The following is a 27368-nucleotide window of genomic DNA, read 5'->3' on the forward strand; positions in this document are numbered from 1 at the left end:
GACATGGTCAGACCTATGCCTTTGGGAAAATCACTTCAGCATTTGTATGGAAAAGGGATTGGCAAGAAGATACTCTCTCCCGCCCCCCCCTTCCTTCCCTCCCTTTCTATGGCTATGAAGAAACTGAGGCTCAGAGTGGCAGTGACTTGTCCATGGTCACACAGCTAATAAAGGTCTGAAGTGGGATCTGAGGTGCCTCCCCATGCCACTCTGCTCTTGTTGGCATCCCATCCCCCTCCAAGACAGTAAGCTATGTTTGTGAAGGCAAGCTCCAGGCTTTATTCCACCTTTGCATCATTCTCAACACTCCGAAGGGTGCTCTGCACTTGGGAGGAAATGAGTGGGGGCAGCTGTTCCATTATAACCCCTAAAATTCAGCCCAGCATTCTAAGCTATTGCAAGAAGAAATGCCTGTGGCCGAGGACTGGAATGGCAGGAGACCCTCCAGGTTGGGGACAAGAGAAGCTGCAGAAAGCATCTGAGGCAGCTGACACAGGAGCAGAGCTAGAAGACTGGCATCTCAGAAGCCAATGGAAGCTTAAGGAAGTGGGAAGGGAAGTACTTAATTAAGCAACTACTATGCTCCTGGCACTGTGCTCTTTCCAGATCTCATCTGATCGTAAAGTGATCCATATCAAAGAGGTCAAAGAGAAGGAAGATGGAAAAATTTCAATTTAGGAAGAAGGAAGCCTCTGGGGACCTTGGAGTGAGCAGGGGGGTCCCTCAGAGCAGCAGGAAGACCAGTGATGAGGAAAAGTGTTCAACTCAACATTTATTAAGCACCAACCGTGTGCAGAGCATGGTACTAGGTTCCGTGGGAGATACAAAATTTAGATAAGACACAATCTCTGCCCTCAGGGGGCTTACAGTCTAGTAGGAATTGATGGAGTAGAGAGGGAGCAGCAAAGTCCACTCCCTTGAAAGGTTTGACCAGGAATGGAAGGTCAATGCTGGGACCAAGGTGACTGTCACACTCCTAGGGCGTCCTGTCTGGGGCAAGCCCTGCTGAAATCACAGGAGGAATTCTGGGGGGGAAAGCTCATAACTAAACCCCCGAGCCATCTGCTGCAGCAGGATGCTTCACCAGCAGGCATCCATGCCAACCACGTCAGCCTGGGTTCTCCTTGCCCCTGTCTCTCCTACCTCAGCCTTCCCTACTCATCCCCCTGCCTTTGAGAAGCTGCCAAGGCTCCAGGGGCCTGGCCTCTAGAGCAGGGCAGGTGGGAGCTCTCACGGCACAGTTACTACCTCTCTCTTATCTTTCCAATTCCTCCTGCCCATCCCACTCCCCTCCCCAAGACAGCAGCTGCAGCCTTAGTGGTCATGTCAGAAAAGTCTCCTGTGAGGAAGGAAGCTGTGGTTAGTAATGCAAAACCTCTCCACTCGGGTTAATCACAGGAAGAAGGAGCTTACAGTGTCATCCAGTCTGTCCCCACCCCCACCCCAGGATGCTCCCCACCCAAGGCAGCCAGCTCCCCAGGGGGAACTGAACCCCACTGCTAAGGGTGAGAATGGGCCAGGCTTAGGAGACACAGAGCACAAAGTCACGAAGTGTAGTGGCAGCAGCATGAGGCTCTCATGCCAATGTTACTGGTTCCTTCCTAGGCTGGTGGCGGGATGGGCACTCCTTCAGGGCTCAAGGCTGGCTTTCACAGTGACCGCTCCTGGTCAGGACACGGCCCCTAGAAGTGGTGTCTGGGGCTTCAGACCCCTCAGTGGTAAGGCCAGGTGCCCTGGGGAGGACGTACCTCCCCAATCAGTTTCTATTCAATGGAGAACAGCAAGGCTGAGTTGCACGTTCCCCTCCCTGACATGATCTCCCTGTAGACAGGGCAGTGAAGTCAAATATTCATTACAGGATTGGTGCAAGTTGGGGGTGGGAGAGGGGGGAGGGGCATGGCTGGGAAAGAGTCCTGTGGGGACCTATCCTGGGGGGGGGGTCTTATTGCTTTCATCCCAGTCTGGCCCCAGACAGGGCTAAAGCCAAGGTGCAGATAGATAAAAGGCAGGAGGACACTTAGTCACTGTCATCTGTTCCCGAAGCTAAAATCCAGGGAGGTGAGAGGCCCAGGCACAACCCAGCCCTCACACTGCCTCAACCTTTGGGCAGCCAGGCTAGATCTTCCTGTTTGACCAAGAGTGATGGTTCTCTGACCTTGGCTGGAGATTCTGGGCTGGCAAGGTGCCCGCTATCTTTCCTACCCACCTCTGTGACCCTTTGTATTGGCATCTCCTCCCAGGTCCCCTCCTCAATCTGCCTTACTGGTTTCATATCTCACCTGGGTGGGGTGGGGGGGGGAAGGTTGAGGGTTCCCCTCTCTGGTCAACTGACCATCTCTGCCTTCTGGCAGTCTCTCCATGGGCCTAGCCGCAGCATAGAAAGCCCACCCCGACCCTAGCTTGTAAGTTGTCCCCAAAGGAGAGTCAGGAATGAAGGAAAGGGAGACAGGAATTTGGGCTGCAGGGGGTCACTGGGAACAGAGGGTCATGTCTAGAAAAAGGCTCATCCTACGCCTTCTCGGGCAGACGTAAGGCACAGTGTGGTGGTCGTCAGGGTCAAGGAGGGGAGGGGAGGAGAGAGAGTAAGAAACCAAGCCTGAAGGCTGCTCCAGGGCATCCCTGCAGGAGCAGCCGGGGGGGGGGGGGGCGGCGGGGGGGAGGGAAGGGTTGTTCTCACCTGCTGTGCTCCCAAGCCCCATCATGAGACACTCATTAGGCCTGCCTCCCAGGAGGATGGCCCCCTCCTCCAGACTCTACAAGTGCAAACGCGGAGCAGATCGGGAGGGTCAAGGCTCAAGTGGTCTTGCCCTTTAGCAGGAGACCCTCCTAGCTTTTTACCAGCCCAGGAAGTGGCAATGAGGTTGCTTATTTCCCAAGGGGCAGAGAATCCTTCCCATCCCCTAAGCAACCTGGAACCCTGAGGTAAGTGGCCAACTGCCCCTTGACCAAAGCCCATCCCTGGACGGCTGCTGGGCAGACTTCTCAGAGTACCAAGGAGTCCTTTCAGGGAGCCCTGCCCACAAGCCCCTGCTCTGAGCTCAGGGAGGGTTTCAGGATGCCCACTGCAGGGCTGAAGTTGGAATACTCCAGGACCCCCTTGCAGAGCCCCATCCAGGATGGGCATGGGAAGGCACATTCAACTTGGTAGCTGGAACCGCCGAGCAATCCCAAACCAAGAGACGACCGCTGGGGGCCTGGGGGGCCACCCCGGAACAAGGGCTGGGGCTAGGCAGACACATTGACGTCCCTGAGAGAGATGGCACCATTTGTGGCTTCGGGGGGGCTTGTCCTCCAGCAGCAGGGCTGGTGTGTCTGGGGCAATGGCCAAGGGGGGGGTGTCTGTGGGGGGCGGGAGAGGCCAGGCCCTGGGCCAGGATCTGCTGGATTGTTTTACGGAGGTTGGGGTGCAGCCGGCCCTGGGTCTGGTAGAAAACCTCCAAGGCGAAGGACTTGAGGGTGCCGGTGCAGAGATCCTCATAGAGCGGGATGGTGTACATGCGGGACATCTGTAATACAACAGGCTCAGCTGGATGGCCATCCCATAGGTAAGGCATAGCCCCCGTCATTCACAGGCAAACTCTAACAGCTTGGGACATCTACCTGCAGCCTGTCCCATCTGTCCACTAGAGGGCGCCTTCAACGGCAAGCCTCTGAGCCCCCAGAAGATGCCTCCAGCACACAGGCTCGCTAGGACTTTCCCATCCCAAAGACGTCAGGGCTCCAGTTCCCATCCCTGTGCTCTGGGCTCTCTCCTGGCTCCCACAGTCTCTGTTCTAAGGTCTCTCTCATCTCTGCCCATCCACATTCTGAAGCCCACGCTGGCTCTACCCTTCCCTTCTACGGCCCCACCCCCTCCCAGCTGACATTCTCTGTTCTAAGGCCTCTCTTGGGTACCTGGCTCTCCAGGAACCGCCGGACTTTGTAGAGGTCTGGGTAGTAGTCATTCCGGACGACAATTTGGAGCCATCGGATGCGGATCTCGGCATTCATGGAGTCCAGCAGCGAGGAGTAACACTTGGAGAGCCTCATCACCACTTCTGAGGAGGCCAAATATACAAGACTCACTTTAAGAAAAATCCTCCCCAGGGAACCATATCAGGATAGGCCAGACATCCAATATCTCATTTCTGGTCCTTGGTGACCCTCAGCCACTGTGATCAATCGCCTCGGGCCAACGAGGACCCCAGTCATCACCCCCAGCCAGTGCCCACACCCTGGAGGATTGGGGATCCTCCCACTAGTACACACCACAGCAGTGGAAACCCCAAACACCCCAGGCAGGACCCACCAGGGAGCAGTGGGGACCCCAACCAGCATTCACCATAGGGCGGTGCTCACCCTGGGGCAGTGGGGACCCTGGCCTCCCTCTGCAGCTCACCCTGGGGCAGTGGGGACCCTGGCCTCCCTCTGCAGTGCTCACCCTGGGGCACTGGGGACCCTGGCCGCCCTCTGCATTGCTCACCCTGGGGCACTGGGGACCCTGGCTGCCCTCTGCAGTGCTCACCCTGGGGCAGTGGGGACCCGTCCAGAAGTCGATCCAGGAAGAGAACAGTCTGGAACGTTTTCCACTTGGTGATGTCGATGCTGCTGGCTGAAGCAGCTGCCTGGTCCAGGGGTTCTGCTGTCCACAGCCGGAACAGGGTCTCCACAGGTCTGGTCAGGCTGGAGCCTTGCGATAAATCTGGCTCAGCAAGCGGAGGCCCCGTGGCATTGAGCCAGCGCTCAAACTCCAGCCCTGGAAAGATAAGCAGGCAAGTGAGTAAGGAGACAGGCCCTATGCAGAGGGCCTGGGCCATGCCACACGCTCCTTGTGACTGATGCCTCGGGAACCACCAAGGGACCAGCCTTTGGACTGGAACTTCTGCCAGCCTGCTTAGCATAAGCCCTGCTCTCCACCCTTCAGCCACACAACAGCAGAAAGCCCCCCTTCCCTGAACCTAGACTCTGGTCCATCAGCACCAGGGACAGCGCCCTCCTGGGAAGGACAGAGCACAAAAAACTAAGTGCCCCACCTGCTTTACTGTCCACACTCTGCTCCTTCAGCTCAGGAAAGAAATTCAGGAAAGAATCCAGAAGATCTTGGGCAACAACACTGCTGAACTTGTACTTCTCCACATAGGCCTGAGAGAGAGATGGTGGCAGGACAGTGAAGAAGACTCATCGGGTCTCAGTGGGGCAGGGAAAGGGGAAGCTTGGGCATCCTGAGCACAGAAGGCAGGCCTCAGGACAGGCAGCCATGGACGGAGCTAGGGGAGGGAGGAGCAGAACATGCACAGCTCACGGACACCTGATCTTGGCAGCTGATTGAAGAAATGCAGAGATCTGCAAGGGCCAGCCTGAGGCCCAGCCAATGACCGGGAGCGGCAGCTGTACAACACTAGTTCCAGCCCAGCCCCAAGTGAGGTGTTTGCTCTGGGGGTGTCTGAGTCATGAGGAACGCCATCTGGGGGAGCTCTGTCCCAATATGGTGAAACCATCTGGCACATTCCCTTCCCTGAGAAAGTGGGTCAGGCCTTGAATCCCAGCTTGGCCTCAGTGGAATCCATGGGGTCTCTTTGACAGGCCTAAAAACCCTCAAGTAAAGGGTCTACAAAGGGAGCTGGGACTCAAAGCCAGAAGGGCACAGAGCACACCACCACAGGGTCCAATTCTCTGGCTTTACAAAGAAGGTAACTGAGGCCCATAAAGATGATAGGACCTGCCAGGGTTCAGACCCCAATCCTCAGGCACGGCTCTGTCCAGCGTACCATGTGCCTGGGGCCACTGCCCTCCCCAGAGCTCACCGCCCACAGGGATGGTAGTCAAAGCTGCTGGGGAGGCAAGGGGCAGGGAGGGGACGGGGCACTAACTCGAAGGAAGGAGTCAAAGTGCTGGGGGTCTCCGCAGAGCTGCGACAGGTAGTAAACAAAGCAGTATCCCTTCTCGTAGGTGAACAGGTTCATGAGGTTGCTGGGATTCACCCCTGAAAACAGAAGAGCAGTCACCAAAGACAGCGGGCTGCTGGGGAAACAGAGGAAGATGGGTAGGTGCCAAGACAGAAGAAGGGTGCGGGTGAGGTACCTGGTTCCAGTTTGACCTGCAGCTTGCTGACAGGATTGTCCTCCCCAAGCAGCTTCATCTGGCGATGGAGGGCATCTAGGCGGAACGCTGTCTCCAGGCACGTGAAGGCAGCGCCTAGTCCAGGGAGGAACAGATGGGAGGTGATACCTCAGGCTGGGAGTGCAGGCAGGGGGAGGGGAGAAATGGGAACCTGCCCCAGCAGGAGACAGTCCACACTGCTCTGTCCAGGCTGGGGAGGACGGGGCAACATGCATTCATTCATTCACGCACTCACATAACAAGCTTCTGCCCAGTGCCAGGCACAGGGCTGGGCACACAGGATAAAAGGGTGGAAAGGAAAGTGTCTCTGCCCGCCAGGAGCTGTCGTGCTATCAGAAGGAGGTGGGAGGATAGCTCGGAGACATATAAAAAGAGCAGATACTGGGAGGGGCCCCAGCACCTGGGGGAGTCAAGCCTCCTGGAGGAGGCAACACTTAGACTGGGAAGGAAATGAGAGAATCTAAGAGGTGCAGCCCAAGAGGAGGAAGGGAATGTCAGGCTGGGGGTTCAGCCTGTGCAAAGGCACAGATATGGGACACCTATGGGGAAAGACCTATTGGGCCAGAACGTGTGCTGGGGGGCATAACGTCCAATAAGCCAGGTCATCAAGGACTTCAATGGCAAACAGGAATCCAGCTTTGACCCCAAAGGCATCTGGGAGTCACTGAGGTTTCTGGAGCAGAGTGACCTGGTCAGACCTAGTCATCAGGAATGCCAATGTGGCAGCTGTGTGGAAGACACTGGAGGAGGGCGAGGCTGGTGACAGTCAGAAGCCCAGAGAGAAGGGGCAGCTAGATGGCACAGTGGATAGAACACCGGCCCTGGAGTCCGGAGGACCTGAGTTCAAATCCAGCCTCAGACACATGACACTCACTAGCTGTGTGACTCTGGGCAAGTCACTTAACCCCAATTGCCTCACCAAAAAAAAAAAAAGCCCATAGATGGCCAACATGGAAATGTTTTGCATCATTTCACATGTATAATTGATCTCATATTGCTTTCCTTCTCAGTGGGTGTGGAAGGGAGTGAGAATTTGGAACTCCAAATTTAAAAAGAAAAGAATGTTAAAAATAAATGATAAATTAAAATGTTAATAAAAACCCAAAAGCTCATGGGCCAGGCTGCTGGAAGGAGGGCCTGCTCTGATCTGGAGTCTTCCTCCCCCCACCATCAGCTCCTGGTGGGCACATCCAGTCCCTAGAGGCAGTTAGTGTGAGGAGAAGGGTCTGACTCGGGCCCTTTCTGAGGTCTCTGGGGAAGAGTTCCAGAGCCACATCCATGCCATCTCCTCCCGCCGGCACCCGGGGAGCCATACCGTAAGTCTCGGTGGTGATGCGGCGCTGGGCGTAGGTGGCCAGCCCCTCACTCAACCACATCTCCTCCCACGTGGCGTTGGTGACCGCATTGCCGAACCAGCTGTGGGCCACCTCATGGATGATGTCGATGATGAGGAACTCGTCACTCTCCAGGATGGAGGAGATGATGAAGGTCAGGCAGGGGTTCTCCATCGCCACGATCGGGAAGGAGGGCGGGAGGAAGACAATGTCATACCTGGAAGAACACCACGCTCGTTGCACAGGGAAGGCTCAGCCTCTTGAGCCTGAAAGCTTCCTGGGGCAGGAAGCTAAAAGCCAGGTGGGGCAGCAGGTAGCACTCCAGGCCTGATGTGGGACTCTTACTATCCGTGTGACCCTAGGCAAGTCACTTAACCTCTCTCTGCCTCAATTTCCTCAGCTATAAAATGGGGATAATAACAGCACCCACCTCCCAGGGTTGTTGTGAGGATCAAATTAGATAATACACTTACAGTGTTTAGCACAGTGCCTGGCACACAGTAGGTTAAATGTTAGCCATAGTTATTATAAGCTCAGAGAGCACTGTTCTGTACCTCTCAAAGGTATTCTGGCGCCCCAGCATTCCTGCTACTACCCATGCCTGATTCTCGGCCTCCCCTTAGACGGTGAGTACTTCAAGTACATCTCACCTTGCCTTTGTCTTTCCCCCAAAGCTTTGCACACGGTTCCACACACAGTAGGTATCTAATAAATGTTTTGTGACCATGTTGATCCCAAAAAAGAGATATGAGAATGCACCACCCCCTCCTCTTTGAAGAGGTGGGGGACTCTGGGTGTGGAGCTCGCATAAAATGGTACATTTTGGACATGTTGTGGAGTTTTACTATTTTTCTTTCTTTCAAATTTGGTGTTACAAGTGATAGCTCTCCCAGAGAGTGAGGGAGGAGGGGAAATGGAGGTGATGTAAAACAAGGCATAACAATTAAGATGGATTTTTGTTAAAAAGATAATTTTTCATTGCATTTGTGCGGCCAATCTCCCTAAGGAAAAGCTGCCACTCTTGGGGTGCATGATGGAAGTGCCCCTCCCCCTCCCTAGGCCCCCCCCAGCCCCACTCTGCTCACCTGCCCCACAGGTAGGGCCCATACAGTTTCTCTGCTATGCTCAGCCACTGTTCCACCAGCCCAGACAGTTTGCTTGTGGCCGTCGACAAGAGACACGGCTCCGCCCATACTCTGCTTCTGCCAGAAAGCAGCCAGGAGATTGGAGGTCACTCCCCCCGACTGATGACTGACGGAGAGCTGTCTCTGCAGCCTCCCTAGAGGAGTCGAAAGATCACCCAAGAGACTCCCGGGTTCGAATCCTGCCTCAGACCCCAGCCGGCCCTCATGGAGATTCCCTTCCCTCATGGGCCCAGTGAGGATAAAAACACCTGTAGAAGCTTGGCCCCAAATACAAGATGACACCTATGCCCCTTCTTAGCAGAGGTGGAGAGCCATGGCTGTGAAATGCTGCATACAACAGCAGACTTTGTTTTTCAATGTGTTGGTTAATTTCATGGAACAGCAAGGGGAGGGGCTTTTTGGGAGGGGATGAGGAGAAAGAAATACGGAGGTGAGCAAAAGATGACAATGAGTGTTTCAAACAGCCCTGTCAACCATCGTCTCTCAACAGGGCTGGTGTGTGGCTCTAAGGAAATCTGGCACCTGGAATACCTTAAGGACCTTTAAGAGGGGAGAGGGGCTGCACCTGGCATGTCCCTGCTACAGGGAACTCCCAGATGAGGAAAGTTCCTCCACCAAGGCAGGTCGCCATCTTCTGCAGCCTCAGAGAGTTGCTGAGAGCACTGAGAGTTTCAGTGACTTGACCAGGGTCACATGACCAGTAGGGATTCCTAAGTGGATTCTCTACCCCTTCAAGCCCTATTGAATGGAAGCTCTGCCATCTTTCCTGTCTCCCCTTAGGTACTATCACTTGGCCTAGAACTGGCCCCAGGCCCAGTCACATTCCCCAGGGAGCTTACCCTGAGAAGGGATTCATTAGGGCCCCCTGTCAAAACTGCCTTTTGGTTACTAGGGAAAGCCAAGCACCCTCTCCTCTAGGGAAGTGACTGGCACAGATTAGCTCACTGCCACTTTGGAAATAAAAGGGAATGAGGCCCTTAGGGGACATGACCTTGACAGCTTGGGCAAATCTCTAGAAGTACAACAGGAAAACTTGAGAATGTTTTAGCACCTGTAGCTAAAGTGGGGAAGGGAGAAGCCGGCAGGCCTGCTGGAAGGCCCCAAGTCAGGTCCCATGGATGTGCCCGCCCTCTCCCCGGCCCGTCCTCTTCTACTCCCCATGTGTAAAAGACAGAAAGGCGATAACTCTGCCCCTCACAGAGGGGAAACCACCCCCTCCCAGTGACTGACACACTCCAGCCTTGGTCCCCTGAGGCAAAATCCCCAGAAAAGATGGCAAAGGGCCTCCATTCATCAGCTCGTGGGATCAGGCACTTAGAGTGGGGAGGGATCGCAGAGGCCCATTTTACAGATGAGGAAACTGAAGCCCACAACAGTTAGGACTTGCTAAAGATTACATCACTAGTAAGCCTCTGAGCAGGATCCAAATTCGGGGCTTTGGGTTTTTTTTCCAGCTCCACACCCAGAACTCCTTCCCTCACACTGCCAGAGCTGATACAAAGAAATGGTGCCCACCATGGCACCAAGGGTTAAAATCCCTTATCTGAGTGGCCTGAGGGGAATCACCAGCCTCAGTTTCCTCATCTGTAAAGCCAATTTAGACCAAATGACCTTGAAGATGCCTTCCCTCTCTAAATGTCTCGTGACCTCCCTCAGAGGCCCCACTCTGCTATTTATCCCTGGTAGGACCCTGGGCAAGGCATTTTCCCCCACCCCACCTCAGTATCCTCCTCTATAAAATGAGGGGATTGGCCCAAATGACCTCTGAGGTGCCTCCAGGCTCTTGGTCTCTCAGTCCCCCATCCCACAGTTGGGAAGAGTCTCTCACCTGGGCCCGATGTCGGCTGGCACAAGCTCCCCCGCCACCAACGCCACCAGGTAGGCAGGCACCGGATATTCCATGTGAAACTGGTACACACCCTCCTTCTCCAGGTAGGCACTTTGGGTGGCGCTCATCAACACCTGGACCCCGGCGGGAGCCTGGAAGACCAAACCAGGTGACAGTTCAGGGCTGGCCGGAGCAGCTGCTGTCAGCAGGCATCCGGCAAAGCCCCTCTCAGCAGAGACCCCAGAGTCTACCCCACGAGGCTGGACCAGCCCAGGAAAGGCTCCTGGGGCCCAGGACGGATGGATGGAGGACTGGCAGGTGCACGTGGAGCCAGGGGAGGGGGCCAATGTCCCTCCTCCCCAACTCCGTCCCTCCGGTGCAGACATCACAAGGCTGCCGATGGGGGACAAGGTGTGTGGGAGGAGAGGAGGCCTCAAGTCAGGGAGTCTTGGGGATCCTATGGTTTTGGGGGTTAAGGAGAAACTTCTGCTCTAGGGAACCATCTGGCTCTGGGGCCCTTGGGAAGCTAAAGGTGCCCGGTCTAGGTCCACGTGGCAGAAAGCAGGGAACTGGCCCTACAGACTTGGGCTTCTACCCCTGGTGCCCAGGGGAGGACAGGAGACAGCTGGGCACTGGGCAAACAAAAGGACCTAAGGCAGGACAGCATGCCCCAATGATGTGCCAGGGGCTCCCCCTAATGTCCTCCCCCACCTTTCTGGTCTTATTTCCCATCACACCCCTTTACATAGTCTCTGTTCCATAAAAGCTGACCTGGCTGCTGCTCCCATCCTCAACACTACCTCCATCCTCTGTGACTTTGCCCAGGCTGGGACCCCTTCCTGGAATGCCCTCCCTTCCCACCTCTGCCCTGGGTAATCCTGCCTTCCCTCAAGTACAGCTCAGGCAATGCTACCTCCTCCAACAGGGCGTCTTGATCGGCTCCCAGCTGGGAGTAGTCCTGCCCCCCTGCAATGATGTTGGGGTTCCCGGTGTACACTCTGGGTCTTTTTATCTGTACTCCAGGAGAACACGAGCTCCTTGTGGGCAGGGGTTATGTTAGTTTTTGTCTCACGGTGCCTGGCCCACTTGTCACGTAAGATATAAAAAAAATCTCAGTTTTGCTATTTAACTACCTATGTGACCTTGGGTAAGTCACTTCTCCCTCGGATTCTATAAAATAATGGGATTGAATTAGATGACCTTTCGGTTCCTTCTAGCGATGAATAAGATCCTCTAATTCAAGTCACTTTCCTTCTCGGGGTCTCAGTTTTCCCAACTGTAAAATGAGGGAGGTGGGGAAGATTGTTGACTGGCAGGCTAAGGCAGCCTTCAGCTCCCAGACAGTCCTCCCCGCGGACTCACCCTCCTCTCACACAACATGGCCTTAGCGCCTCTCCCGCCAGTGAAGGAAGACAGCTAACCCTCTTCCCCTGCTGCTGACACATCTCCCATCCCTCATTCTGTGAATGAGGAAGCTCCAGGGAGAGAGGGAGGGAGGGAGCACAGGCCCAGGGATCTGTCACAAACCTTGGGCGGATCCATATTTTGGTCAGTGACCACAACGCAGCTCTAGAAGGCTGCTCATCACGCTGCAGGGGTCACGACAAGGGGAGAGATAGATGACACCTTGAGTGGCAAGGCGTACAATCAACAGGATCTCATCAGGAGTCAAGAAGACAAAATACAGTCAGGAGAAAAGGAGATGACCATACATGGGGCGCAGAAGTCAACCTCAAAGGGACAGGATGAGGAAAGGTGTCGCTGGACCCCTTCCTGTGGGGGCACCTGGATTTCAAGGTTAGGACAAGGCATGATTTGGAGGCCAAACGAGTTAATGCCGTCCTGGGCTGCTTTGAGAAAAGCATCTGGTGAAGCACATGGGGGAGCAGGAGGGAAGACGGGGGCAGGTCCTGCTGGCCTGGGCCTGGTCAGCTCCCAGCTGGACAGATGGATCATCCCAGGATCATCCCACCTTTGGTGGTTATTAAGTGGCTATCGCCTAGAGAAGAGGTCATTAACTGCAGGCCATAAACGGCTTTAGTTGTTTCAAATATTTTGATCACTCTATGTTGATATTGGTTTTAAAACTGGTTTCCTTTGCTGTCCTCTGTATTGTGTTTTATAGATTTAAAAAATATGATTCTGAGAGGAGTCCAGAGGCTTGACCAGGCTGCTACCCGAGGGCTCCAGGACTCACAGAAAGGTAAAGAAATCCTGCTGTAGAGAGAGGTAGCTGGGGCACTGGACACCAAGTCAGGAAGACCCAAGTCCAAAACCTGCCTTAGACACTTACTGGCTGCGTGCCTCTGGGCAAGGCACTTAAGCTTGTCTTGTCTCAGTACCTTCATCTGGAAAGTGGGAAGATCTGACTCTAAGGTCCCTTTCAGTTCAAAATTTACAATCTCATGATCCTATGACCTCTGTCTGACAGACAGTGTATGGTCCAGTGAGGAAAGCACAAGGTAACAAACCAGAGGGTGTGGGTTCGAATCTCAGCTCTGCTACTTACTACCTCAGTGGCCTTGGGAAAGTCACTTCTCCTTCGGATTCTATCTCCTCCTCTATAAAATAGTGGAATTGGACTAGATGACCTCTAGGTCCTTTCTAGCTATGGGCAAGATCTTCTAATTCAAATCACTTCTCTTCTCAGGGCCTCAGTTTCCCCAAATGTAAAATGAGAGAGGTGGCCCCAGCTCCTATCTCCACCTTATTCTCCCCTTGCCCCCACCTCCTTGCCCACTCCCTCTTTCCCTCAGTTTTCCTTCCCTTTTCCTCTAGCCCACTCCCCCCTCATTTCCTGCCTTGTTTTACCCTGCATTTCCTCCCTAAGTCCCCACTCTGGAGGCAACTTCTACTCAGGCCTTGAGCAAGGGCCTTGCTTTGGCACTTCTTCCCTTGGCCTTCCCCTGAGGCAAGGACCACCCAGGCCCTGGCCTCAGCCCCTGCCCCCATGGCAGTACCTCCCTATGGCCCCTGGCTACTCCCCACCTTTAACTCTATCGAGACCCCATTCTTGACCTCCCAGTCACTCCATGAAGATCCATCCTAGGTCTTTCTGTATATGAGGTCCAGCTCATCTCCATTAAGGTGCTCAGAGTCTTACAATCTAGCCAATAGCTCACAGATGCTCAGATTCCTTAAGAGTCTGGCTATTAACCTTGCCTCTGGCTGAAAAAAAAAATGAGGGAGATGGAGGACATGAATCCCCTTTCCAAACTTGGGATCCCACCATCTAGGTCATCTTCCTCCTCTGTTAAAATGATGGGTTTGGACTAGGTGACCAACCGAGGCCCATCCAGGCCTGGGAGCCCAGGAGACTGAATGAGCTGTGGGCACGCTCACAGGAAAGAGGGGGGTGGTTCTCACCTTCTGGACGTGTCCCAGGTAAACGGCCAAGCAGCCCCCGGCCACCCTCCTGGGAGGGGGCAGGACTCACCTTGACGGTGGCAGAGTAAGTACACTTCACTGCGGGCGTGTCAAAGCAGGGGAAGAAGGAGCGGTTGCATACAGAGTGGCCTTGAGTGAAGACGAATGGCTTGGAATTACTGTAGGTCAGCTCGGGATCCAGCCACCAGATCTAAAAGACAGGAGGGAGAAGGACAAGGTCAGAGTCTGCCCCAGAAGGAAGTCCTTCGGGGCACCTGCTATACACCCACCTTGGCCTGGGACTGGGTCACAGTGGAGGGTACAACCTGGGCAGTAAGACAGGCTGTGCCAGACCAGGCTCAAAGCCACCCTGGCCATTTAACTGACACCCCTGTGACCTTGGGTAAACCCCGTGACTTCAGTTTCCTCATCCATAAAATGAAGGGGTTGGACCAGGTGGCGTGAGGTCCCTTCTGCCTCTTGATCTGGGACACTCTGTGTCCTGCTGATAGTGTAGGTCATGTTACCTCATTCAGCCTCAGTTTCCCCCTCAGTAAAATGGGGACAATACCCCCTCCCTCATGGGATTATGGCTTTGGTCAGTTCTAGAGAGCTGGATAAATGTAAGCAGCAGAGGCTGGCCTTGGCATCACCAGTCCAACACCATGTGGCCCTGGTCAAGTCACCGCTCTCTTGGGCTCGGCAACGGTCTAAAACTGGGACGTGCAGAACAGATGCCAACCTGCGCTGGGGGAGGGAGTTCCCCACACATATGAAGTCACTGGTCAGGCCCACTGCACACCCCCCAGGCCCCATGACGACACATCACTTTTCCAACCTTGTGAACGCTCCTCTTGGAATGGGAGACTCGAGCCCAAGGGCCAGAACTGACCAACCATTTCCAGCTGTGCGGCCCCTGCCAATCACTCCAGGCTCAATTTCCTCATCTTTAAAATGAGAGTGAAAACTCTCACATTCCCTATTTCCTGAGGGATGCTTGAGAAGAAGGTGCTTGGTAACCCAGAGGGAGCCTGGAGACAGAAATGTGGGCCCCTCCTAAGAGCAGGGGAGGAGGGCAGGGCAGTATAAAGGCATCCGTATGAGACGGGGCAGGCAGAGGAACCAAGGGTGGGAGGCCCGTGCCGGTACAGGAGAGGGTGGGAGAAGGGAAAGGCTGAGCTTTCCACCGTGGGTCGCTTCATTCGGCATCCTCACCGGGTCGTCCTCTTCAGGCTTTCTTCATCATCATCCCTTATGGTCCTGAGGCCCCTGGGGCCATTCCTGCAGGCTGGCTTCTAATTCCTTCCTTCTGGCCCCCCCAAGCACTTTCAGACCATCTGGCTTCCCACACAGGGGGACCCAGCCCTCCCTACAGAAAGGAGATGCTTGAGAAATGTGGACCGACAGGTTTGTCAGAAATCCCACTTTACAGGTGAGAAGCCTGAGGCATAAGGAAGCTTTATGGTGGGAAACATTAGCAGCTGAGGGAGGAGATCCAAGACTGTCTGCATGGGGCCCTGTGCCGGGCACCTCAAGAATTAGAGAAGAATGCTCCCTCCCACACATGCCAGGGGTGTGCAGTGGATTTGGAGTTAAAGGACCCTGTCCCTCCCTCGCCGGGTTACCTTGGCCAAGTCACGTGACATCTGAGTCTCCGTTTCTTCATCTTTAAAATGGGGAGAGTGAACTAAGATACTTCAAAGGTTCCTTCCAACTCTAAACCTTGAATCTCAAGAACCTAAGGCAGCCAGACATACACTACCTAAAACTACCCAGCCACACCGGTGAGGCGTATGATTGCCACTGTGGCTCTGCCCAGCCTCAGGGCATCCCTGGTCCTCTCAAGGGCTACCGTGAACTTCCCCCAAATCATCCGTTAACCAATCTACAACCATTTATTTATCAATAAAACCACAGATTAAGTTGGCTTCACTTCAGTCGATCAATAAAGATCTACTACATGTCAAGGACTGTGCTAATCAGTGGCAGACACAAAAGAAGGCAAAAGACAGTTCCTGTCCTCGAGGAGCTTGCAATCTAATGGGGAGACAATGTGTAAACAAATCTACACAAAACAACCTGCATACAAGATACACAGAAAATATTTAAGAGGGGAAGCACTAGAATTAATGAGGGTTTGGAGAAGTAAAAGATTGGATTTTAGCTGGGACTTAAAGCCAAGGGGTCAGTCATCAGGAGCAGAGGAGAGAGAGCATTCCAGGCATGAGGGATAGTCTTAGGAAATGCCCAGAGCCAAAAGACGGAGGGTCTTGTTTGTGGACAGGAGGCTGGAGAACACTGGAGAATATGTCGGGAAGTAAGGCATAAGAAGAGTGCACAGGGAGAAGGGAGGAGGCTGTGAAGGGCTTTGAATGCTAAGCAGAGAATTTTGTATCTGATCCAAGAAGTGACAGGGAGCCACTGGGGTTTATTAGGTGACATGGTCAGACTTGAGCTTTAGGAAAATGACTTTAGTGCCTGAATGGAGGATAGACTGGAGTGGGGAGAGACTGGGGGCAGGCAGACACACCACCCCCAGCAGCTATTGCAATAGTCCAGGCATGAGGTGATGAGGGTCTACACAAGAGGGGTGGCCATAGAGGAGAGAAGGGGGAGTACTGGAGAGGTGAAATGGACAAGAGAAAGAAGTACCAAGGTGAAACTGACAGATCTTGGCACCATATTGGATATGAAGAGTGAGAAAGAGTGAGAAGTCAGGGTGACTCCTACATTGGGAGTCTGAGGGACTGGGAGGATGGCGGTGCCCTCTACACGAATAGGGATGGTAAAGAGGGAAAGATAATGAGTTCTGTTTTGGACATACTTAGCTTAAGATGTCTACTGGACATCCAGCTTGAGATGTCTGAAAGGCAGCTGGGGATGTGAGATTGGAAGTCAGCAGAGAGACTGACAGTGGTTTGTCTTAAGGAAATAAGGGGAGTGCACGTGTGTGTGTGTGTATGTGTGTGTGTGTGTGTGTGTGTGTGTGTGTGTGTGTGTGTGTTCTACCAAATGGAATGTGCCAGGAGAAGTAATTTCCCAAAGGCCAGATGGACTTCATCTCACTTGGCCAAAGATGGCTACCATAGGAACCTTGATGTCAAAGGCAAGGATTTAGAGGACACTGAGACAGCCAGGAAAGCAGAGACCGGACAGCAGAGGCTGGTACCTACAGGGCAGTGAAGCAGGCTTCTCAATTCTTGTTGACCGACAATCAGTTATTTGAATATTACTCTTCCCTCAAGTTCCTAAGAAAGTTATCAAAAAAAAAAAAAGCAAAACAAAGAAACAACCCTCACTACATCTCAGCTGAGTTAAGGCAGAAGTATCCAACAATCCAATTCAGGTCACTTCAACAAGAATTGGTGCCTAACAATGAAGAAGGCACCCATCCATCCATGGAGCTTTCAGACTAGACTACTGGTGGAATACTGCCAATAATCAGCAGGGGGGGAGTCAGCCTTTCTAGGAAGCTCGGGCTCTGGGGATGGGGGTATGAGGAGGGAGTGTAGCCCAGCCCGCTGTCCCCGAGGCAGAGGACGGAAGGGATGCCCCAGCAGCTCCACTTTCCTGCAACAGAGAGTGTGCAAAGGATCTGTGTTCCCGTGCCTGGCTCAGGAGTCCCTGGCACATCAGAGGCGTCCTCGAGGTCAAGCTAAGCCTCACAGCAATGAGAGAGTAAACAATGAAGCAGCCAACTGGGGTCGGGTGGCAGGAACTAACCCTAGATTTCCAGGGCTATGGCTTCACATGGCACCATTTGGATGTGGAGTCGAGAAAACCCGAGTTCAAATCCTACCTTTGACACTTGCTGTGTGACCATGAACAGGTCATTTCTGCCTCTCTGAGTCTCTTTCCCTATCAATACAAAGGGTATGAAGATGCCCAAAGAGCATCAAAGGCTCAAATGAGATGACAATCCACCTAACAAGCTTTGCAAACTTGAGAATGCTGTCCATGTTTCCATGATTACTAGTACTCACATGCTTACATCTCGCTCTGGAGTCAAAGGATGAAGCTGAGTTCAAATCTCACCTCTGACACTTACTACCTATTCTCTCTGGCCCTCAGTGTCTGTTCCTATAAGAGGAGGGGGCCCAGACCCTTTCCAACTCTACATCCGAGTCCAGCATCAGGTCAGGGTCTCTCCTATCTAGGTGAGGCAGAGAGGGGGAGCTTAGTGCCAATGGGACCCCAGGGGAGGGGAACTAAAGGAGGCTAAGGCTGCTGCCAACAGAAGAGCAGCTGGAATGGGGGGGACAAGGGCCAGAGAAGGCCCAGGGGAAAATCTGCTAGGTGGCACACAGGACAGAGCGCTGGTCGTCTTGCCTCAAACATGGACTGGCTATGAGAAAGAGACTCAGAGCCAGGCTGCTGGCTTACTCCCCCAAAGTCACTGGGGATGGGGGAGGAGGCTCTGATTACAACTCACACTTCTAATTCTCAAAGCCCAGGGCCCTTGCCTACCTCAACAGTTGAAACCAGGCAAGAAGGAGAAGGGAGAGGCATGATGGGAAAGTGATTCACTGGGGATAGAAGCAGCTGAATCTGAAGCAGGGTCATGTACAAGGACTGAGTGAGATCACACAGGCCACACAGTGGGATGGACCAATGGGGGCCAGGAATCAAGATGGAGGATGGCAGTCAGTGACCACAGAAATGAAATATGCCCCCACCAAATGTCAGTACCCCGGTGCAGAGGCCTTTTCACCTATGTTTATTCCAGCTTTGCCCTCTAGTCCTAACAAACAGTAGGTGCTACCAAAGAAAAAAGAAAGAGGGGATTATTAAGAGACACACACTCTGTCTACTCCCACCCACCAGCCCAGGGTCCCTTCCCTGGAGCAGTAGCACATTTCCTGTTCGGTTAGCTCAAAGCCCTTTGGAAATGCAATGAAACCTCCTCAAATTACCATGTACATCCTAGGACCAAAGACCCAGAGGTAGAAGGGAATTCGAAGCCATTAAGTTCATTTTGGGGCCAGCTAGGTGGCTCAGTGAATGGAGAGCTGGGCCTGGAGTCAGAAAGACTCATTTTCCTGAGTTCAAATCCCACCTCAGACACTTACTAGCTGTGTGACCCTGGGCAAGTCACTTAACTCTGTTTCCCTCAGTTTCTTCATCTGTAAAATGAGAAGGAGAAGGAAATGGAAAAAAATACCAAAAAAACCCCAAATTGGGTCACAAAGAGTTGGACACAACTGAAAAACGACTGAACAACACAGCAGAAAGAGAGATGAATTCGGAGTCAGAGGACCTGGGTTTGAATATTGCTCTACCGTGTTCTAACTGTGTGATCTTGGACAAGTCAACCTCTTTAGGCTTCAGTTTCATCATCTGTAAAGTCAAGGGGTTGTTACTCAGAGTAAGAAAAAGGCAAACTAAAAACTCATACAACACAGATGACCTAAGAGGGAAGCAGTCTATGCTGGAGGGGCTGTGGGAGGATGGGCACACAGGCTCTAAGTGAGTCCACCCGGAAAACAGGACTGAATTGTTCTTACCCTCTGAGCTGGGCAAAGTAGATTTCTCAGATTCTTTGGACAATCCTAGAAATAACCAGAATGGCTTAAAGCCAGAAGTGCTAAAATTGCTGCTGGGCCAGAACCAGATTAAAATGTAATTAAGAAATGTTTAACAAAATAAAGAAAAATACAATCCGACACAGATAATGTTAATTTATGATTTTCTAAGTCAATAGGGCTATCCCATTCTAGTAGAGTTTGACACCTCTGGGCCTGACCAACAATTGGATTTGGCCAGTCCTAGCAGATATTTACCATGTTCTCATGAGGCTGAAGAGGAAGAAGAGTGGGGATCTAGTCAGAGGACTCACCCAAGGTCACAGGGCTAATGTCAGAGGGTGGAAGATGAGCTTGGAGCCTGAATTCCAAAGCCAGCAGCCCCCATCCAAGATGCTTACCCCATCCAAGTCTGTTCTTTGAACCAAGAGAATGACTGGAATGTTGGAGCTGGAGGAAAAGAAAGTCTTAACCGGGAATCTGATTGTGTGAAACCCCAGCTTCAGCTTGGTCTGTTATCAGGAGGAGGAAATGGCCAAGGTGCCAGGCAAGCTGAGGGAGCAGCAGGCCAGAGGACAGGTACATCCAAGCTGTACCATCAGCCCCCAGCCTTCGTCCAGTATAAATACCACTCAGGCCGGGCCACAGGAGGCTGCGGCCAGGAAACAGACCAAGCAGGGCCCAGCTCAGGGATCAGGCCCCCGAGCTCCGATTCACAAATGGTACCTGCCTGTCACAAACATGGGCTGGACTCAGAGCCGGGGGCAATAGATGGAGGAAGGGGCCGATAGAGAGGCCAACACCTTGTTTAGTGTCTGGAAGCCAAATGAATATCACAGAGAGGGGTTTTCCCAAAGCTATTTCTGTCCTCAAATTCCCTTAAGATTGCCTAGGAGGCCAAAGAAACAGTTAGGATGGCCCCACCCAAGCAGAGGAAATGTGAAGAGGCTAGAGGGGAGAGTATCCTTCCAATGCACAGACTGTGGGCCTCAGCCTCACCTCCCTCCAACCAAGGGATGGCCCACCCCTGCCAGCAAAGCTGACCCTTCTGGCACTGGCTCAAGAACCCTCCATCACATGGACTGTCTGGATGCTTTTGGCAGGCCTAAGTACTATCGTAACTGAGAACCGCTTAGGTAACGCCCCGCTCACACACACAAGTGGTATTTCTGTCAAGAGAATGAAAACTCCCTGAAGACTGGCCCCATTTTTCTATGGTCCCTAAATCTCCACAGCCTAGCACAGTACCTGACACACAGAAGGTACATAATAAATGAATGTGTGTAACAATAATTAACAATATATACGACAACAAGGATGTAAATGGAAAGAATCCCCCCAAAAAGTGAACACTAATTATAATCACCAAGTTTGTCCCCAAAGAAGAAATGAGAACTATATCTCCCTCTTTGAAGAGGTGGAGGTCTACAGATATGGAACGATGCATATACTTTCCCACTAGATGGATGGACTGATTCATTTTGTTAAAATGCTTTTCATTTTTTCCTTCTCTTTCTTCTTAATCCTTTGTTACAAGGAATGGCTTGCCGAGTAGGAGTAGAGGAGGGATATATTTGGAAATGAACAAAAGATTTCAATTAAAACATTTTTAAATGTTAAAGGCAGAGGATTGGGAGTGGATGGATTGTGGCCATCCACATGCCTGCCTGTGCCAGAGGATTTTCAGGCTCCCTCTCAGAGAAACAGAGGAAACCAAGAATGATGAGGGAGGAAAAAAATATGTTGGGGCAGATAGTAGGTGGGAAATGCTAGTGAGAAACAGGGAGAAATGAGCCATTGTGTCCAGGTGGGTAACGAGAGGGATGCCCCCAGAATGAATTAACCACTCTTGGTGAGTTTCCCAGGGCCTGGTCCAGGCCCCCTTTTAGAAGTGGCAGCTACTTCCCAGAGCAGAATGAAGCTGAGAGGAGACTGGGGCCAGGGCTGGGGGCACCTGGGGGACCTCTAGGGCTCCAGTTGCCTGGAGGGAAAACACAAGAAGAGCTGTTCCTGATGACTGAAACCAAGGGTTTCTGCCTGGGGCAGCCAGAGAGACTCTGGAGGGAAGGAAGGGACCAGGGAAGGGCTCGGGGACAGGCTCCATTGGATGGAGGCATGAGGGAATGATGAGAGTTGGGGAAGGAGAACCCAGAAAGTGGGCTTCTATAGGGTGGGGGGCAGGGCAGGGCAGCCAATGAAAGGCCCACAAGACTGAGATCAGACGTCACAGCCCAAGCACCAGAGGCTCCCTAGGGCCTGCAGGAGCTAGTACAAATAAACTCCCGGGCTTGGCATTCAAAGCCCTGTACAATCTAGCCCTGGCCTATTGGGTCTTTGCACAAGCTGCACCCCACGCCTGAAATGTTTGGCTGCTTCACTTCTGCCTCCCAGAATCCCTTACTCTTGTCAACTGTCATGTTTCCTTCCTTGGCTCCTACTGCTTCCTCCCCAAATTCAGGTCAAGTCAACAAACATTTATTATATACCTACTATGCACCAGGCCTGAGCTAAAACATTGAGGATACAAAGACAAGAAAGCAAAACAGTCGAGCTCATGGTTGTGTGTGTAGAGACATAAATCGTGTTTACTCTATGTCCATGATCTTTGGGCTCGTCTGATTTCTCTCTTTTTTTAAAAAAAAAGAGATTCAAAAGACTTTATTTTGTTCTAAATAAAAAGCAATGGGACTGACAGTCATGGAGAATATTCACCTCTGCATAATGCTGAGATTGATGAAGTCTTGCCCTTGACACTCAACGGAGACGGAACTGGGGATTCAAAACAGCTCAATACCAAAGTCGACAACAGGAAGTATTTTCTCTAACGCCACATTTGCTCTGAGGCCCATCTGTCTCCTCAGCGCCCCTCAGGTACATAAGAAGGGGGGAGGTGAGAAGCATTTATTAAGCACCTACTGTGTGTCACAGGAAACTTTCCCCAAGCCCTCTGAATTCCAGGGCCCTCCCCCAGGTAACCATTTCCCTGTTTATTCTGCAGTTGGCTACTTTGTTAGATTGTAAATCCTCTTTGTGCTGGGATATAGTAGGCACTTAATCAGTGTGGACAGATGGATGGATTGATTGCTAGGCATTAGGCATTAAAAAAAGCTCTTTGGGCTTCCCAACAACCCTGACAGGGAAGCACTCTTTTTATTATCCCCATTTGACAGATAAGGAAACTGAGGCAGAGATTCAGTGACTTGCCCAAGGTCAGACAGCTAGCGTCTGAGGCTAAACTTGAACTCAAACCTGTCTGACTCAAAACCCAGAGCTATCCACTGAGCCACCTGGCTACCCCCCCAACATCCCAGGACAGTTGTCTATAAAACCCTGGGTTCAAACTTGCTCCCCTTACAGGTCATTATCTTGTTTGGAGGGCATAATGCCCAAGACGGATCTATCCACTAACGCCAATCCTAACTCCCTGCCTGCTCCAAGACCTCTCTCTCTCTCCTGCCATTTATGACTATGTACCCTCCTTAGAAACGTTAGCAGTGCCTGTGACTCTGAGCGTTCATTCAATTCAATCCCAGAAGAGTTTTAACAGGGACTTTATGCCAGGCACATACCAAGCCCTAGAAAAGCAAAGATACAATGGAGAGAATCCCTTCTCTCATTCTCTCAGGAATGGAAATAACACTCATGGACACAACAGGAAAAGTAAGGCTCCTTCAGGGGGTAGGACCCTTATAGGTGGGAGACACAAAGGGAGTCAGGAAAGGCCTCTGGGGGGCAGGACCTGAGCAGAGCCCACACTTCTCACTATCGCCTATAAGGGCACCCCAGGACTGACCTTCCCTTTTCTCTTCCAAGCCTCCAGCCTCTCATCACCCAGTGATCCAATCACCTCAGCCTTATTTCCTGCCCCTGAATCGCATTTCTTTGCTTATGTGAACATATGCACACATGCACACACACACACTACATGAAAAGCCACATGGCCTAGCAGATAATCAGCCTCAGAGCCAGGAAAACCCAGGTTCAATTCCTTTCCCTAAACTTACTGGCTGTGAGATCCTGGGCAAGTCACAGCTTCTGAGTGCTCTGAAGGACTAACTCTCTAAGAGGATAAGCCACAGAGGAGGTGCTACCCTGCCTGGTGGAGGGAGTTTCCTCCTCTGGAAATTCCCTAGGGTAAGGAAATCCCAAGCCGCTGTCCTCATCCCTCTATCGTTTCCCACAATGACGACCACCTCTGCCATCCAGCCCTTTTCTGCCCTCTCCGAGACTGCTTCCCTCTCTTCATCTTTGGGATAACTGGGTCTTCCTTGCTCATCCCACCCTCCTGCCCATGGGGGTGACAGATCCAGCAGGGAGGGGAGGGAAGACAAGAGATGTTACAAGAGAGCCAAGAAGCCAATGGGCACCAGGCATTGTTCTTTTGATCTTTATTTAGCTCCAACCAAATATGCCACATGACTCAGTCAAATAAATGAGTAAACAGCCCTTCTGCCGACTGCCAAAGCCAGCGGTCTGCTCCATGCACTTGCTTCTCCCATATCCCACAGGGGCCATTAGGATAACTCAAACACAAATGCACTGGAAGTCTGAACTCACGCCACTATCGTGCATTTTCTCAAATACGGAGCTCCACCAGACATTCTGTTGTTCAAGAGGGGCCCTCCTACTCCCGAAGGTCAGGGACCACAGCTACTGTTGCTCCAGACTGACCCTAAAGAATCCCAGCTTTTCTCTGGACTGCGGGCCTGGGACCTGGGTTCAAATCCCAGCTCTGTTCCTTGTCCCTGGTGCCATTATAAACAAGTCCCTGCCTCAGCTGTGCCTCAGTTTCCTGCTCTGTAACAGGAGGCGTACGATGGCCAGATGAACTCGAATGTCCTTTCCAACTCTAAATCCGCGATAATCCCCTGATCATCCTCCCCTTAGTCCACCTTTCAGACCAACTTAGACTCATGCCCTTCACCCGGCTGACCTCCCTTCTCCGCTCAAGTCGGCCCCTTCTCTCCTCTACAGCTATCAATATGAAATAGCTTCAAATGCAGGAAAAGCGAGCTTCTGGCCAGGGATGGAGGTATCTCTTGAGACCTGGAAAGAAAGGTTGTGTCTAAGAAATCTAATGAGAGGATCACCAATTTGGAGCTACAAGGACCTTAGAGTGGGGTGGGGTGTGGAACCTGTGGCCTCTAGGCCATACATAGCTTCTAGGTCCTCAAGTGCAGCCGTTTGACTGAATCCAAACTTCACAGAACAAAATGCTTTTATTAGGAAGATTTGTTCTGTGAAGTTTGGACTGAGTCAAAAGGTGGCACCTAAGGAACCAGTCCATCCCCTTCACTTCCCAGATGAGTAAACTGAAGCCTGGCAGCTAGGTGGCGCCATAGTGCATACAGTGCTGGACCTGCAGTCAATGAGACTCACCTTCCCAAGTTCAAATCCAGCCTCAGACATTTACTAGCTGTGTGACCCTGGGCAAGTCACTTAATCCTGTTTGCCTCAGTTTCCTCATCTGTAGAATGAGCCGGAGAAGGAAATGGCAAACCGCTCCAGTACTGCTGCCAAGAAAATCCCAAATGGGGTCACAGAGAGTCAGATGCCTACAAAATGACTGCACATCAACAAGAAACTGAGGCCCAGAGTGGGGCAAGTGATTTACCTAAGGTTATGCAAGTACTAAGTAGCTTTAGAGCAAGAAGGGACCTCCTTCATGGAAGCCAATACCTTCAGTTTGCAGATGAAGGAACTGAGACTCAGAGAAGGAGGAGGGGGTTTGCCAAGATCACCCAAGCAATACATGGCCAAGAAGAGGTCTGACTTCTAGTCCTCTGGTCCAAGCCCAGCACTCTTTGCACTGAATCCCACTACCTCTCCAAAGGGGCTTTGAGCTGGAAGGGATGGGAGAGGCCTGCAATGATATAGTTATATCCCCAAGCTTGGTACCAGAGAGAGCCGTTATAATGTAGGAGGAAGAACAGAAAAGTAGATTATGCCCAGCAATTCACAGGAGCGAAAATCCATGAGAGGAGCCAGCAATAAAAACCCGTAGTCTCAAATGTCCCAACCAAACTGTGTGCTAGGTAACGAGGAAGATGAACTGGTAGGCAAATTTAGCATCAGACACATCACAGAGACATGATGTGATGAAAGCTGCAACTGATTTATGGCTCAGGCAATGCCTAATCAACGAGGAGCAGATCTGCTCTATGAAAGATTGTTACAAACCACGAATAATAAAAGAAATACAGTCAAGGCAATGGTGCATGCTAGAGGAGCTGTGGAAAGGCAGGCACACTCCCCTATGGCTAGTCCACAATTCTGAGAAGCAATGCAGAACTGTGCTAAGAAAGTGAGGAAAAGGCCACTTCCTTTGATACAGAGGCACTGCGTGGGCCGTGTACCCAACAATGTCAAAGCTAGGGGGGAAAAAAAAGAATCCTACATATACCAAAATATTTCTAGTGTCCCTTTTTGTGGTAGTGAAGAGGCAGAGGCAAAGTCCATGCCCGTTAACTGGGGATGACTACAGCATGCTGAGGTCCATGGGTGTGATGGAATATTATTATGCCTCAAGAATCAAAAAGGATGCAGAACAGAGGGAGGCTTGGGAAGGCTTATAAGAACTGATGCAAAGGAAATGGAACCAGGGAAACAACAGACACAATGTAAACAGAAAAAACAATAAATCAAAACTGAATGTCGTGAAATCAGAATGACCAAGCTTGACGCCAAAGAAGAGATATGACAACTCTCCTCCCCTCCACTTCTGGGGGTGGGGGACTATGGATGCAGAACACTGAATATAATGTAAGGCTTGACTGATGTATGAGTTAGTTTTGCTGAACTGCCATCCCCTCAGCCTTTCCTTTTTCTTTTTTGTTTTCCATTCAGGTGGCTTTATTAGTGGAAGGAGAACAGGATGGGGAGTCAGAAAGACCTGAATTCAAATATAGCTTCAGACACTAAGTTTGTGACCCTGGGAAAAATCTCCTAACCTCTGTCTGCCTCAGTTTCTTCATCTGTAAAATGGGGGTGATAATAGCACCTACCTCTCAAAGTTGTTGTGGGGATAAAATGAGATAATAATTGTAAAGTGCTTTGCAACCTTAAAGCATCCTATAAACACTAGCTATTTTTATTATAAGGAATGGTTGGGAGCAGGGCAATTAGAGAATAAATGTGATGTAAAAACAAAAGCTTAATTTGAAAAACAAGAAACAGAATTTACAAAGGGGGAAGTGCATGTGTGTGTGTGTGTGTGTGTTTGAATTTGTGTGAGTCTGTGTGTTTGTGAATTTGTGTGTGTGAGTTTGTGTGTGTGTTTGTATGTATGTGTATGTGTGTGTGTGTGTGTGTGTCTGTGTTGTGGAGGCAGGGGAGGCACCGTATTCAGTCTTAATTTATCTTTAATCTCTTCTGTTCTTTTCTGATTCTCTCCATATTCTTTGTGACCTGGAGAAAACCAGCTTCTTCCTCAAGACACTTCATCCCTTGCTGCCACCTTCAGTCTTCGATGCTCCTTCTCTTCTGTCCCTGGACACTCTGAGCCAGGAAGTAGAATTGGCAGTCTTCCTGTTCTTCTTTCCTGCCATTTGCAGACCCTCCCCCCTGGACACCATCACTTAGCAACCTCTCCTCCTCTTGGGCTCAGACCATCTGTCTGTGTCAGGCAGTTAAGATTCTCACTGCTGGGATCCGGAGGCCCCACTTCACTAGCTCTCCCTCCTTTCTCAACACCTGCTAAGCCCTCTCTCCCCAAGCCATTCCTGGCCTTCCTAGTTAGACACTTCAATATACCAATGGATCTGTTCCCAATTCTCTTGGCCTCCTTCATCATGCTCTACAGCCTTCCTCTGTCCCCACTGCCCTCGGCAGTCACCAGGGCTGTGTCACCTCCAGCACTGGGAACTTGAAAATGCCCTTTTCCGCCCAGAGCCTAGCCTTGTTTCCCCCTCTGCCTACCTTGTCCTAAACTGATTCTCTGTAATGACTGCAATGCTCAGTCCTGCTCCCCCAGTTCATTCTCTTTATTCTGGCTTCACTTTTCTCCCTTTATTACTTGTAACTGACATTTTTAAAATAAATTAATTATTTCCTTATTTTTAACATTCATTTTTTA

At 51.6% G+C, this 27368-nt stretch overlaps 1 protein-coding gene across 2 annotated transcripts in view; it reads right to left on the minus strand.

The window, feature by feature from the left end:
- Positions 1-759: 759 nt before the first annotated feature.
- The window catches only part of RNPEPL1 (arginyl aminopeptidase like 1), a 35208-nt gene continuing 8599 nt past the window's right edge, over positions 760-27368 (minus strand). For both annotated transcript variants that reach the window (XM_078154661.1, XM_021005625.2), the window contains 10 exons: positions 13843-13983; positions 10407-10558; positions 8519-8635; positions 7415-7650; positions 6061-6174; positions 5850-5962; positions 5013-5121; positions 4505-4735; positions 3895-4037; positions 760-3506 (listed from right to left, as the gene is read on the minus strand). In XM_078154661.1, the coding sequence (XP_078010787.1) occupies positions 3051-3506; positions 3895-4037; positions 4505-4735; positions 5013-5121; positions 5850-5962; positions 6061-6174; positions 7415-7650; positions 8519-8635; positions 10407-10558; positions 13843-13983 (1812 nt within the window). In that variant the 3' untranslated portion in view covers positions 760-3050. The remainder of the gene's footprint in view (positions 3507-3894; positions 4038-4504; positions 4736-5012; positions 5122-5849; positions 5963-6060; positions 6175-7414; positions 7651-8518; positions 8636-10406; positions 10559-13842; positions 13984-27368) is intronic.

Source organism: Phascolarctos cinereus, unplaced genomic scaffold (assembly GCF_003287225.1).
Source record: "Phascolarctos cinereus isolate Bilbo 61053 unplaced genomic scaffold, phaCin_HiC Scaffold_5;HRSCAF=322, whole genome shotgun sequence".
NCBI lineage: Eukaryota > Metazoa > Chordata > Mammalia > Diprotodontia > Phascolarctidae > Phascolarctos > Phascolarctos cinereus.